This window comes from Oncorhynchus keta, chromosome 23, assembly GCF_023373465.1.
Source record: "Oncorhynchus keta strain PuntledgeMale-10-30-2019 chromosome 23, Oket_V2, whole genome shotgun sequence".
NCBI lineage: Eukaryota > Metazoa > Chordata > Actinopteri > Salmoniformes > Salmonidae > Oncorhynchus > Oncorhynchus keta.
In genome coordinates, this window is record NC_068443.1 from 44,231,099 (window position 1) to 44,246,702 (window position 15,604).

Consider the following 15,604-nt stretch of genomic DNA (forward strand, 5'->3'; position numbering starts at 1 on the left):
GAAATCAACACAACAAGTGATGGAAATGTACAACTATCACTGCTCGGCCATCCTGTGTTCATCAGACCAGTCAATTTCACATTCCTGCAGGATTTTTATAGCATGACAAATTCGTGATGGTACCTGCCCATTGAACCATATTGCAAATGCACAGTGACTTTGCAAAAGTGAGAAAACATAAACAAATGGACATGATGAAATCAACACAACAGGTGATGGAAATGTACAACTATCACTGCTCAGCCATCCTGTGTTCATCAGACCAGTCAATTTTGCATTTTTGAGCATGTCAAATTTCATATGGTAAATGCACATTGAAACATATTGCAAATGCGCGCGCACTTGCAATATGATTCTATAGTGAAAAAACATCACCTAATGGACATGATGAAATCAACACAACGAGTGATGGAAATGTACAACTATCACTGCTCGGCCATCCTGTGTCCATCAGACCAGTCAATTTTGCATTTTTGAGCATGTCAAATTTCATATGGTAAATGCACATTGAAACATATTGCAAATGCGCGCGCACTTGCAATATGATTCTATAGTGTAAAAACATCACCTAATGGACATGATGAAATCAACACAACGAGTGATGGAAATGTACAACTATCACTGCCCGGCCATCCTGTGTTCCCATAGCGAGCATTAATATCAGAATGACCGGTAAATGCATTTACAACCATATTTTTATTTTTGGGTTACCAGTTGCACAACAATGCACGTGCATTTGCAATATGCACGTGCATTTGCAATATGATTCTATAGTGAAAAAACATCACCTAATGGACATGAAGTCAATTTTGCATTTTTGAGCATTTCAAATTTCATATGGTAAATGCACATTGAAACATATTGCAAATGCGCGCGCACTTGCAATATGATTCTATAGTGTAAAAACATCACCTAATGGACATGATGAAATCAACACAACGAGTGATGGAAATGTACAACTATCACTGCTCGGCCATCCTGTGTCCATCAGACCAGTCAATTTTGCATTTTTGAGCATTTCAAATTTCATATGGTAAATGCACATTGAAACATATTGCAAATGCGCGCGCACTTGCAATATGATTCTATAGTGTAAAAACATCACCTAATGGACATGATGAAATCAACACAACGAGTGATGGAAATGTACAACTATCACTGCCCGGCCATCCTGTGTTCCCATAGCGAGCATTAATATCAGAATGACCGGTAAATGCATTTACAACCATATTTTTATTTTGGGTTACCAGTTGCACAACAATGCACGTGCATTTGCAATATGATTCTATAGTGTAAAAACATCACCTAACGGAGATGATGAAATCAACACAACGAGTGATGGAAATGTACAACTATCACTGCTCGGCCATCCTGTGTTCATCAGACCAGTCAATTTTGCATTTTTGAGCAAGGTCAAATTTCATATGGTAAATGCACATTGAAACATATTGCAAATGCACGTGCACTTGCAATATGATTATATAGTGAAAAAACATCACAAAATGGACATGATGAAGTCAACACAACGAGTGATGGAAAGGAACAACTATCACTGCCCGGCCATCCCGAGTTCATCAGGCCAGTCAATTTTGCATTTCTGCAGGATTTTTGAGCATGTCAAATTTCTTACGTCATTTGGCCCACAAAAAAATCCTTATGCACAATTTAAAAAAATATATAAAAAATATGATAATAAAATTGGACAAAAGTATATTCATACAGTTCTTACACATGTGTAATTGACAAAAAATTGAAAGAATTTCAAAAAACGGTCCAGAAAGCACTTTTTAAGGGTGTGTGAAGTTTTTACAAAATTTTGACATTTTTGACTTTTGACTTTGACTTCCTATGAAATCATATTGGAATTGGACAAAACATATTCCTTATGCGCATGTAAAAAAAAAAAAAAAAAATTATGATAATAAAATTGGACAAAAGTATATTCATACAGTTCTTACACATGTGTAATTGACAAAAAATCGAAAGAATTTCAAAAACGGTCCAGAAAGCACTTTTTTATGGGTGTGTGAAGTTTTTACAAAATTTTGACATTTTGACTTTTGACTTTTGACTTCCTATGAAATCATATTGGAATTGGACAAAACATATTCCTTATGCGCATATAAAAAAAATTAAACAAATTATGATAATAAAATTGGACAAAAGTATATTCATACAGTTCTTACACATGTGTAATTGACAAAAAAATCGAAAGAATTTCGAAAAACGGTCCAGAAAGCACTTTTTTAAGGGGTGATAAGTTTTTTAAAAAAAGTTCATTTTTTCAAAATTTTACTTTTGGACATTGATTTGGGTTACATATCCAATATGAAAAACCCCGGTGGAGCGCATTTGCCCCCTGTTGAATTTTTAAAGTGTTACAACTGGCAATTACCATATGGCATTTGCAATACACTTTGGATGAATCAACGCCGAATTGGGTGGTATTGGCCAATGTGTATATGGTTTGTCCGATGCCAATGACATGCCATTCATTTTGTCCAATACAGGGGGTATTCCCTTACATATACAGTGCCTTGAGACAAGTATTCGGCCCCCTTGAACTTTGCGACCTTTTGCCACATTTCAGGCTTCAAAACATAAAGATATAAAACTGTATTTTTCTGTGAAGAATCAACAACAAGTGGAACACAATCATGAAGTGGAATGACATTTATTGGATATTTCAAACTTTTTAACAAATCAAAAACTGAAAAATGGGGTATGCAAAATTATTCACACGGTCTGTGATTTATTTAAAATTCAAGGCACACTTAACCAGCATGCACCACAACATACTGAAGGCTGCATTTGGTTTGCACTTAGTGGGACTATACATTCGCTTTTCAACAGGACAATGACCCAACACACCCCCAGGCAGTGTAAGGGCTATTTGATCAAGAAGGAAAGTGATGAGTACTACGTCAGATGACCTGGCCTCCACAATCCCCCGACGCCATCCCATCTGGTTTGGGCTTAGTGGGACTATCATTTGTTTTTCAACAGGACAATGACCCAACACGCCTCCAGGCTGTGCTGGAGTGCTGCATCAGATGACCTGGCCTCTACAATCACCTGACCTCAACCAAATTGAGATGGTTTGGGATGAGTTGGACAGCAGAGTAAAGGAAAAGCAGCCAACAAGAACTCCTTCAAGACTGTTGGAAAAGTATTCCAGGTGAAGCTGGTTGAGAGGATCCAAAGACTGTCAAAGGGTGGCTACTTTGACAAATCTAAAATATATTTTGATTTGTTTAACACTTTTTTGGTTACTACATGATTACATTTGTGTTATTTCATAGTTTTGATGTCTTCACCATTAATCTACCATGTAGAAAATGGTAAAAACATAGAAAACCTCTTGAATGAGTAGGTTCATCCAAACGTTTGAATGGTACTCTATACACACACGAAAATATACAATGCTAGAAAGAGATTGCTCAGCAGACGAAGGACCTCGGTTGGCTGTCTGGGAAGACCATAAAATTGTCTAATGTCACATTTTCCCAAGTATTCAGACCCTTTGCTCAGTACCTTGTTGAAGCACATTTGGCAGCGATTACAGCTTCAAATCTTCTTGGGTATGACGCTATAAGCTTGGGTCCTTGGTCACCTCCCTGACCAAGGACCTTCTGACCCGATTGCTCAGTTTGGCCGGGCGGCCAGCTCTAGAAAGGTCTTGGTTGCTCCAAGCTTCTTCCATTTAAGAATGATGGTGGCCACTGTGTTCTTGGGGACCTTCAAAGCTGCAGACATTTTTGTGTCCTTCCCCAGATCTGTGCCTCGACAACATTCCTGTCTCGGAGCTCTACGAACAATTCCTGCGACCTCATGGCTTGGTTTTTGCTCTGACATGCACTGTCAACTGTGGGACCTTATATAGACAGTTGTGCGCATTTTGAAATCGGGTACAATCAATTGAATTTAACACAGGTGGACTCCAATCATGTAAAAATATCTCAAGGATGATCAATGGAAACAGGATGCACCTCATCTCAATTTCCAGTCTCATAGCAACGGGTCTGAATATTTATGTAAACGGTATCCGTTTTTACCTTTAATACATTTGAAAACACTTTGTTTTTTAAAAATGTTTTACAGTTTGCCATTATGGTAGTGTGTATACTGATGGAGGGAAAAAACTAAATGTAATCAATTTTAGAATAAGGCTGTAATGTAACAGAATGAGGAAGGGGTCTGAATACTTTCAGAATGCTCTGTATAAACTCCTTCAAAATACACAAGCCAACCGCTGTCTGTCAAGCCTTGTTCGTATCACCATGTTTTTGTTAAGGGTGATCGTTTTTATTTTACATTTCTTTCTTTAATTGAACAATACAAAAAAATAACACTTATTTAGTTAACTTTCTTAGCTACGAGTTCACGCTTTTGTCTAGGACAGTGAATAAGTAAGGGCTATGCATCCTGAATAAACAAAAGCACCAATAAGCAGAGGGGGTGTGCCGACACCTGCTGTTCAGGAATTCACCATATACCTCTACGTATTGCGCCACAAGAGCTCTCATAAGTTAGCGGTTCATTACTTATCCAAAACCTATGAATATTACACTGTTACTCAATACAAAAAGTCTCTCTCTCTCTCTCTCTCTCTCTCTCTCTCTCTCTCTCTCTCTCTCTCTCTCTCTCTCTCTCTCTCTCTCTCTCTCTCTCTCTCTCTCTCTCTCTCTCTCTCTCTCTCTCTCTCTCTCTCTCTCTCTCTCTCTCTCTCTCTCTCTCTCTCTCTCTCTCTCTCTCTCTCTCTCTCTCTCTCTCTCTCTCTCTCTCTCTCTCTCTCTCTCTCTCTCTCTCTCTCTCTCTCTCTCTCTCTCTCTCTCTCTCTCTCTCTCTCTCTCTCTCTCTCTCTCTCTCTCTCTCTCTCTCTCTCTCTCTCTCTCTCTCTCTCTCTCTCTCTCTCTCTCTCTCTCTCTCTCTCTCTCTCTCTCTCTCTCTCTCTCTCTCTCTCTCTCTCTCTCTCTCTCTCTCTCTCTCTCTCTCTCTCTCTCTCTCTCTCTCTCTCTCTCTCTCTCTCTCTCTCTCTCTCTCTCTCTCTCTCTCAAACACTTACACTGGTTTTAATAACACGCATATTAATTTAAGAAGCGAGAAGCGCTACACCCTGGGGGAGAAAGGCTGTACGACAGAATAAGTTGCATTATGCATGCTGGACGTTACGTCATGACACGTCACAATTTAACGTACAGCGTCAGAGTGGTCAGTATTGTCTACTTTCCCCCCAATACTCATCGGGCTATTACCATGTCAATCAACGCTAGAATAGAAATGTAGTTTACACCCCAGTTTGTAGCAACTGTTGGCATCAGTCCCATTTGTTTTCATTGAAGCCGTACGGAATGGGGTTCGTCAACAGTAGCTGGCTAGTGAAGGCAAGCACATGGACTAAAGGAACTACACCAACTGTCTTGCTTTTTGTAGATTGCACATTTCGGAAAGATAATTAAACCGACAAGCCCAGACAGTAAGTGTTATTTTTGTATTAAGTCAAAAGACTAGTTCATTTATGCGCCAGCCCAATAGTATGTCTTGTCCTTTACCTGTGTATGTGGCTTCCTTGACTCCATAGGCAAGTGCTCCTGCCCCTATAAGCAGCTTGAACCCAAGACCTGCACCCCTTGGACCAGAGCCCATTCTGCTAGCCATCTGCCTCAACTGCCCTAGCAAACCCTGTAAAATGAGGGAGAGAAAAGAGAAAGCTCAAACAATGGCAGTTACAGGACAGTCAGACAGAGATGACATCAGTCACAGTGGTAGCTAGCTGGACTTTAAGAGCATGTGGTTATCACATAATGGAGCAGACTTCAAAATAAATTGTGTAACATCTACTACTAGCAAAATCTGTAGATATTGTTATGATGGTCTGATTAATCATTTGTGTGCAAACTTTTCCTTACAAGCCACAATGTTGAATGACATTTAAACTTACCGGTAACGTTAGCGCGGTTTTTCCTTTTGCTACTCGAAATTTGACAACATATCCACAAGAGGTTAATCTTTACCCGAGGTTAGGCACAGAGGTAAAGTTTTCATCTTTGTCATTCAATTAATATGCTAATATGGCTAACAAAGATGTACATATGCCATGATCTGGATGAGACTGCTGAATCGAGGCAAAGGGAAGAATCTCTGTATTAACTATCTAATGTCAGCTAAATGTAGTTGTGAATATATTGGCCAAATCTCTTTAAATGGACAATACTGTAAACTGTCTTGTGCATGATTTGAACTGACACAATAGAGCCCCACATTGGATGTGTCATAATACCCATAAAACCTAGAGGTCAAACAGGGAAATGGTTCCAATCGTTTTGCCACCATAAGGGATTTTAGAAACACTTAATGTAAGGGCTGTGATTCGTGTAGCCTTACCCTGGCGTGACATTTTGATAACCATGTAAATCTCTCTCGGACAAGCTGACTTTCATCCTTATATTGGACTCCATTTATTTCAGATAAACTGCTAAATTGGCATCAACATAGAATTCATGCAAGACTACAAATCCCTGCAGGTCATCTCTAGCCGACACCTTTGCTAAATTGTGTCAATTTAAAAAACTTGCACAATACAGTGCACAGAATTGTCCATTTAAAGAAATATAACCAAATGATACATTACTACATTTAACTAACATTAGATAGAGATTCTTACATTTGTCTCGTTTCGGCAGTCTCAGCCATATCATGGCATTTGTCATTCTTAATGATAGCCACATTAGCGTTTCATTTTGGGGGAGTAAATACATCACCAACCAGTAGAGTATACTATACTTTTATGCAACACTGGCTTGCTTGTAAGGAACATTTACGATTTTGCACACGTCTCAGGCTGTAACGATTTTCTACAGCCTGATTCATCAGACTAGTGTCAATGGTATTTTCGTGGCAACCTTCCAACTTCATCCTTTCATAATGGGACAATTACAAAACAAGTGGGACTGATGTTGGTAACGTTAACGAGCAATGATTCTCAAACTGATCAGCTCGAGCGTGCAGTGCACCATCGGTCTCAGGCAGGATAATATAGTTACTATCTATATGAATGGTCTACCTCGCAAACCGCTGTCTATCTTGCTAGTTAAGTCAGCTATCATTCTCATTCAAAAGCTAATGCTAGGTTGCATAGCTGGCTAACATGGTTGCTTCTACGGCGTTCCGTTTACGTTCATTATTGCACGAGACCAAGTTAATTACACAAATAATGTAGCTACTGTATTCGTTAGACGGTTTCAACTTACACCGGGCTCTTTATTCGCCATGCTTTGTTCTTGTTGGAAAGCGTAACTTGAAGTGAATCGAAGGTCGCGTGTGTTGAAAGTAGCACTTCCTGTGGGTGGGGCATCATTGAAAAATGTAGGCTTTATTTATTTTCAGCGAGCTAAACACACCTGCTGCTGCAAACAGAAGCTCAAAATGCACAGATTCCAGTATGATGCAATTCAGTATGCTGAAATTGTACAATTATTACAAAACGGAGGTAAAGCAATGGTCTCATTCTGAAATGTACAGAAGTTGAATTCACAATTACATTTTACACATTGCACATAAATGTGACTCAAATGTATCCAGTCTCTACATGGTCTATTGGCCCCTATGAGTCTCTAAAGCCTCGTTCACACGGGCAGTTTGAAGTAACTCAAGTGTTCCGTATATAGCCGAATTGAATCTGATCTTTTTCCTGCAGTCTGAACAGCCAAAAAGCAATCAGATATTTCTAAACACATTTCAATCCACCTTCATAGGTCAAATCAAATTTTATTTATCACAAACACGTGTTTAGCAGATGTTATTACGGGTGTAGCGAAATTGTGTTTCTTGCTCTGACAGTGCAGTAATATCTAACAATTAATATCTAACAATTTCACAACATATACCCAATACACACAAATCTAAGTAAAGCAATAGAATTAAGAATATATAAACATATGGACGAGCAATGTCAGAGCGGCATAGACTAAGTTACAGTAGAATAGTATAGAATACAGTATATACATATGAGATTAGTAATGCAAGATATGACAACATTATTAAAGTGACTAGTGTTCCATTTATTAAAATGGCCAGTGATTTCAAGTCTATGTACACTACCGGTCAAAGGTTTTAGAACACCTACTCATTCAAGGTTTTTTCTGTATTTTTACTATTTTCTACATTGTAGAATAATAGTGATGACATCAAAACTATGAAATAACACATATGGAATCATAATAATCAGTAGGTGTTCTAAAACTTTTGACCGGTAGTGTATATAGGCAGCAGCCTCTATGTGCTAGTGATGGCTATTTAACAGTCTGGTGGCCTTGGCTGTTTTTCAGTCTCTCGGTCCCAGCTGTGATGCACCTGTACTGACCTCGCCTTCTGGATGATAGTGGGGTGAACAGGCAGTGGCTCAGATGGTTGTTGTCCTTGATCTTTTTGGCCTTCCTGTGACCTTTGGTGCTGTAGGTGTCCTGGAGGGTAGGTAGTTTGCCCCCTGTGATGCGTTATGCAGACCGAACCACCCTCTGGAGAGCCCTGTGATTGCGTGCGGCAGTGTTGCCACACCTAGCGGTGATACAGCCCGACAGAATGCTCTCAATTGTGCATCTGTAAAAGCTTGTGAGGGTTTTAGGTGCCAAGCCAAATAGCTTCAGCCTTCAGCCACTATCTGTTTGGATGGACCATTTTAGTTTGTCAGTGATTTGTACACCTTCTCCACTGAGGTCCCGCCCTAAGAGCTAGAAGCAAGGCAGCCCTCTCTGTCGTTTCCATTTTAGCCATGGTGGTTTGAAATCAGATACAAATCTGATTCCTGCCATGTGACTTGTGTATGAATGGTCAGATCTGATTTATTTGCCCTCAGGTGGTTTGCAGACTTATTTGACATATCTTGTTACTTGCTAGCTACTCTGTTGATAGTTTGACAAGAACATGTGGTCGCTTGTTAATTGTATGCAAACAAATCAGTGAATGTGCTAGCAAGCTAAACAGCTAGCTAGTCGCTTGCTGTTGTTAGCCAAAAAGGTTTCTTACACTATGATTTTGAACATTCAAAGCAACTGGGAGACTTCCATGGCAGGCGTAGAGTTGTTGTGCGTAAAACCAGTCTATTAATTCCAAATAATACAGTCAGTCCACCCTCAAAACACTAGCTTACTAAGGGATTGTTTCATTATGCAGTGGAGCCTACTATATATAGCCTATCCTTTTAGCTGCTATTCAGGTGCTGTTTATGAGGAGAACTTAAGGAGAATGAGCGGCGAAATGAAAGATATTCTAGAACTGCTATATTTGAAGCACTACTCCCTTCTGCACAGTTTCCCTGATGTTGTTATGGCAATCAACCTGTTTTTACCGTAACTCTCGCTTCTGCAGAGAGATCGTTTTCTAAACTAAAACTCATAAAGAACTACCTAAGAAGCTATCGGTCTGATATGCGCTTCTGAACACCTTTAAATTTTATTGATTTATTTCACCTTTATTTAACCAGGTAGGCAAGTTGAGAACAAGTTCTCATTTACAACTGCGACCTGGCCAAGATAAAGCATAGCAGTTCGACACATACAACGACACAGAGTTGCACATGGAGTAAACAATAAACAAGTCAATAACACAGTAGGGGGGAAAAAATATATAGTCTATATACAGTGTGTGCAAAAGGCATGAGGAGGTAGGCGAATAATTACAATTTAGCAGATTAACACTGGAGTGATAAATGATCATATGGTCATGTGCAGGTAGAGATATTGGTGTGCAAAAGAGCAGAAAAGTAAATAAATAAAAACAGTATGGGGATGAGGCAGGTAGATTGGGTGGGCTATTTACCTATAGACTATGTACAGCTGCAGTGATCGGTTAGCTGCTCAGATAGCAGATGTTTAAAGTTGGTGAGGGAGATAAAAGTCTCCAACTTCAACGATTTTTGCAATTCGTTCCAGTCACAGGCAGCAGAGAACTGGAAGGAAAGGCAGCCAAATGAGGTGTTTGCTTTAGGGATGATCAGTGAGATACACCTGCTGGAGCGCATGCTACGGGTGGGTGTTGCCATCGTGACCAGTGAACTGAGATAAGGCGGAGCTTTACCTAGCATGGACTTGTAGATGACCTGGAGCCAGTGGGTCTGGCGACGAATATGTAGCGGGGACCAGCCGACTAGAGCATACATGTCGCAGTGGTGGGTGGTATAAGGTGCTTTAGTAACAAAACGGATGGCACTGTGATAAACTGCATCCAGTTTGCTGAGTAGAGTATTGGAAGCTATTTTGTAGATGACATCGCCGAAGTCGAGGATCGGTAGGACAGTCAGTTTTACTAGGGTAAGTTTGGCGGCGTGAGTGAAGGAGGCTTTGTTGCGGAATAGAAAGCCGACTCTAGATTTGATTTTAGATTGGAGATGTTTGATATGTGTCTGGAAGGAGAGTTTACAGTCTAGCCAGACACCTAGGTACTTATAGATGTCCACATATTCTAGGTCGGAACCATCCAGGGTGGTGATGCTAGTCGGGCGTGCGGGTTCAGGCAGCGAACGGTTGAAAAGCATGCATTTGGTTTTACTAGCGTTTAAGAGCAGTTGGAGGCCACGGAAGGAGTGTTGTATGGCATTGAAGCTTGTTTGGAGGATAGATAGCACAGTGTCCAAGGAAGGGCCAGAAGGGCCAGAAGTATTATTATTATTATTATTATTATTATTATTATAAGTTTACAGAATGGTGTCGTCTGCGTAGAGGTGGATCAGGGAATCGCCCGCAGCAAGAGCAACATAATTGATATATACAGAGAAAAGAGTGCCCGAGAATTGAACCCTGTGGCACCCCCATAGAGACTGCCAGAGGACCGGACAATATACCCTCCAATTTGACACACTGAACTCTGTCTGCAAAGTAGTTGGTGAACCAGGCAAGCCAGTCATTAGAAAAACCGAGGCTACTGAGTCTGCCGATAAGAATATGGTGATTGACAGAGTCGAAAGCCTTGGCCAGGTCGATGAAGACGGCTGCACAGTACTATCTTTTATCGATGGCGGTTATGATATCGTTTAGTACCTTGAGCGTAGCTGAGGTGCACCCGTGACCTACTCGGAAACCAGATTGCACAGCGGAGAAGGTATGGTGGGATTCGAGATGGTCAGTGATCTGTTTGTTGACTAGGCATTTGAAGACCTTAGATAGGCAGGGCAGGATGGATATAGGTCTGTAACAGTTTGGGTCCAGGGTGTCTCTCCCTTTGAAGAGGGGGATGACTAAGGCAGCTTTCCAATCCTTGGGGATCTCATACGATATAAAAGAGAGCTTGAACAGGCTGGTAATAGGAGTTGCGACAATGGCGGCGGATAGTTTTAGAAATAAAGGGTCCAGATTGTCAAGATCAGCTGATTTGTACGGGTCCAGGTTTTGCAGCTCTTTCAGAACATCTGCTATCTGGATTTGGGTAAAGGAGAAGCTGCGGAGGCTTGGGCGAGTAGCTGCGGTGGGGGCGGAGCTGTTGGCAGAGGTTGGAGTAGCCCGGAGGAAGGCATGGCCAGCCGTTGAGAAATGCTTGTTGAAGTTTTCAATTATCATGGATTTAGTCCAGTCAGGCCTGGAGTGAACCAAGGGCTATATCTGTTCTTCGTTCTGCATTTTTTGAACGGAGCATGCTTATCTAAGATGGTGAGGAAGTTACTTTTAAAGAATGACCAGGCATCCTCAACTGACGGGATGAGGTCAATATCCTCCCAGGATACCCGGGCCAGGTCGATTAGAAAGCCCTGCTCGCAGAAGTGTTTTAGGGAGCGTTTGACAGTGATGAGGGGTGGTCGTTTGACTGCGGACCTGTTGCGGATACAGGCAATGAGGCAGTGATCGCTGAGATCCTGATTGAAGACAGCGGAGGTGTATTTGGAGGGCCAGTTGGTCAGGATAACGTCTATGAGGGTGCAAATTTAGGGTTGCACCTGGTAGGTTCCTTGATGATTTGTGTGAGATTGAGGGCATCTAGCTTAGATTGTAGGACTGCCGGGGTGTTAAGCATATCCCAGTTTACGTCACCTAACAGAACCATCTCTGAAGCTAGATGGGGGGCGATCAATTCACAAATGGTGTCCAGGGCACAGCTGGGAGCTGAGGGGGGTCGGTAGCAGGCGGCAACAGTGAGAGACTCATTTCTGGAGAGAGTAATTTTTTAAATTAGTAGTTCGAACTGTTTGGGTATGGACCTGGAAAGTATGACATTACTTTGCAGGCTATCTCTGCAGTAGACTGCAACTCCACCCCCTTTGGCAGTTCTATCTTGATGAAAAATGTTATAGTTGGGTATGGAAATCTCAGAATTTTTGGTGGCCTACCTAAGCCAGGATTCAGACACGGCAAGGACATCAGGGTTGGCAGAGTGTGCTAAAGCAGCAGTGAGTAATACAAGCTTCTGATGTTGACATGCATGAAACCAAGGCTTTTTTGATCACAGAAGTCAACAAATGAGGGTGCCTGGGGACATGCAGGGCCTGGGTTTACCTCCTCTCCACCGAAAATCCATGGATCCGGAAGACGTTCTACACCATGAGCTGGGTCGTCTCCTTGGCTGAAGTTAGCTTGGGGAGGGGGATGAAATGGGCTGTTTTGGAAAACCTGCCCACCACCGTGAGGATAGTGGTGTTGCCATCAGGTGGAGGGAGACCAGTGACGAAGTCCAGGGATATATGTAACCAGGGATGGTGAGGGACAGAAAGAGGTTGAAGGAGGCCAGCCGGAGCTTGTCGAGGAGTCTTGTTATGAGCACAGACAGTGCAGACGGCGACAAACGCGGAGACGTCCGGAACCATGGTGGGCAACCAAAAGCTTTGTAGCACAACGGCCAGGGCCTGACAGGAGACGCTGGAGGGCTTGTCGGTCGTGGAGGAAGTGTTCTTGAGACAAGTGGGAAAAGACGAGGATGTTGTTGAGGAAGAAGAACACAAACCGGTTCAGCATATCCCAGAGAACGTCATTAACCAGGGCCTGGAACACAGAAGGAGCATTGGTCAAACCGAATGGCATCACCAGGTATTCATAGCGTCCACTAGCAGTGTTGAAGTCTGTCTTCCACTTGTCACCTTCCCATATCCGTACCAGGTGGTAGGCATTCGGCAGGTCTGACTTAGAGAAGATAGTGGCGATGAGTGGTAGCGGGTAGCGGTTCCTAACCGTGATGTCATTGAGGCCCCAGTAGTCCATGCACAAATTAGAACCCTGCGCCGGCGGGGGAGGCAGAAGGATGGATACCCCTTGCAGCCAGGGAGTCCTCGATGTACGTCTCCATAGCCTTGGTCTCCGGATCTGACAGTGAATACAGCTGTACCCGGGGTGGTGTAGTGTCCAGGAGAAGGTCAATCCCGCAGTGATAAGGTCAATGCGGAGGAAGCGAAGTGACCCCAGCCTTGCTGAAAACCTCCCGGAGATCCTGGTACTCTGCAGGAACGGCAGAGAGGTCCGAGGCTTCTTCGAAGCCTACAGGAAGACGTCCCGGGGCAGGCTGCGCCGACTTCAGGCAATGGGCGTGGCAGAATGGGCTCCAGCCCACGATAGTACCAGCAGTCCAGTTGATAAGGGGATTGTGGCGCTGGAGCCAAGAAAACCCCAATACAACAGGAATCTGAGGATATTTGATGAGCATAAACTGTATAGACTCACTGTGGTTCCCGGGAACACGCAGGTGGATAGGAGTAGTTTTGTGGGTAACCCTGCCTATAGAGCACCCATCCAGTGCTCTAACGTCCAGGGGACTGGAGAGGGGCTGAGTGGGGATGCCCAGCTCAGACACCAGTGTGGCGTCCATGAAACTCTTGTCAGCCCCAGAGTCAATGAGAACCCGGAGAGATTTAGACTGGTCATCTCACAGCAGGATGGCATGGAGAGAGGTTTGTGTAAGGGGAGAAGAAAAACTCTCCTTATGGCCCACCAGAGTATTTGTAGGTACTGATGAGCTCGGTCTCTTTAAAGGACAGGTAGACACATAATGACCGGCAGTTCCGCAATACAGACAACTCTGGGTGTTAAGTCTGCATAAGCGTTCGGCTGGAGCCTCTGAGAAAAGTGAGTCGGCAGACCTCCGAGACTCTCGGGGGACCTCGGGTAAGCTCAGATCCTCTCGGGGATGTAGATGCCAGGGACTTCCGGAGTTCCTTGGAGGCAATGTGGGATCCTTCGGCAAATGAATGGGACCGAAATCCCACCTCCTCTCCCTCCTACATTCCCGTAACCGCCCATCGAGCCTGACGGTCAAGGCGATAAGAGAATTGAGATCCATAGGCTGTTCCAGGGCTGCGAGCTCATCCTTAACCTCCTCAAATAATCTATGAAGGAATGTGTTGAACAGGAATTCCGGGTTCCAGGCACTCTCGGCAGCCAACGTGCGGAAATCAACTGCATAGTCCGCCACACTGCGGCAGTCTTGGCGAAGCTGCAGTAACTTCTGGGCAGCCTCTCTCCCGGACAACGGAGAATCGAAAACCTTTTTCACCTCAGCCACAAACTGCTCCAGGCTGAAACACACGGCAGATTGTTGTTCCCACACTGCAGTAGCCCAGACGAGAGCACTCCCGGACATTAGCGTTATGAGAGAGGCTATCTTCGAGCAGTCCAAGGGGAAGGACGAGGGCTGCAGCTCGAAGATGAGGGAACACTGGGAGAGAAACACCTGAGAGGTTCCTGCCTGTCCAGCGAAGCGTTCCGGAGGAGGTAAGCAGGGTTCTCAGGAAGCCGGGGTGGCCTGGAGAGATGCACTGCTGACAGCGGTGTTGCTGGGGGGCTGGGAGGCTACAGTCGTGGCCGGCGGCCTCACAGATAATCAGCGGAATTGCTCCAACAATGAGTTCAAGGCACAGTCATGGCATTCTGCCAAGGCCTGGAATCCATTCATAAGACCTCAGAGTATCTCCTCATGTCTCCCAATCGTGGCTCCTTGGATAAGAGCGTCTGCTAAATGACTTAAATGTAATGTAAATGTGAGATGGCGTTGTGGAGCTGGTCCGAGTCTGCTGGGTCAGTCATGGCCAGTTCGTACTATCAGACCTCAGGATAAGACCCAGATGCAGACAGTTCGAAGTAACAAAAGTTTATTACAAAAACAGGGGGCAGGCAAACGTCAGGTCAAGAGCAGGCAGAGGTCAGTAATCCAGACCAGAGTCCGAAAGGTACAGAAAGGCAGGCAGGCTCAGGGTCAGGGCAGGCAGAGGTCAGTAATCCAGGGCAGTGTCACAAGGTACAGAACGGCAGGCAGGCTCAGGGTCAGGGCAGGCAGAGGTCAATAATCCAGGGCAGTGTCACAAGGTACAGAACGGCAGGCAGGCTCAGGGTCAGGGCAGTGTCACAAGGTACAGAACGGCAGGCAAGCTCAGGGTCACCCATACGAGCCCCGGGACCACCCATACGTAGAATGTATGCACACATGACTGTAAGTCGCTTTGGATAAAAGCGTCAGCTAAATGGCATATATAGGGTCAGGGCAGGCAGAGGTCAGTAATCCAGGGCAGTGTCTGTCACAAGGTACAGAACGGCAGGCAGGCTCAGGGTCAGGGCAGGCAGAGGTCAGTAATCCAGAGCAGTGTCACAAGGTACAGAAAGGGTCAGGGCAGGCAGGGTCAGTCAGGGGTTAAGGCAGA

General features: G+C 43.8%; 1 protein-coding gene across 4 annotated transcripts in view; it reads right to left on the reverse strand.

The window, feature by feature from the left end:
* Nucleotides 1-15,604, reverse strand: part of phb2a (prohibitin 2a) — a 158,108-nt gene that overhangs the window by 29,854 nt on the left and 112,650 nt on the right. For 2 of the 4 annotated variants that reach the window (XM_035800650.1, XM_035800649.2), the window contains exons 1-2: nt 7,251-7,357; nt 5,553-5,682 (exon numbers count right to left, since the gene is read on the reverse strand). The exons of 1 other annotated variant lie outside the window; for it this stretch is intronic. In XM_035800650.1, coding sequence (XP_035656543.1) covers nt 5,553-5,682; nt 7,251-7,271 — 151 coding nt within the window. In that variant the 5' untranslated portion in view covers nt 7,272-7,357. Of the gene's footprint in view, nt 1-5,552; nt 5,683-7,250; nt 7,358-15,604 lie in introns of those variants that run through there. One more of the 4 variants, XM_052477305.1, reaches the window with a different exon arrangement.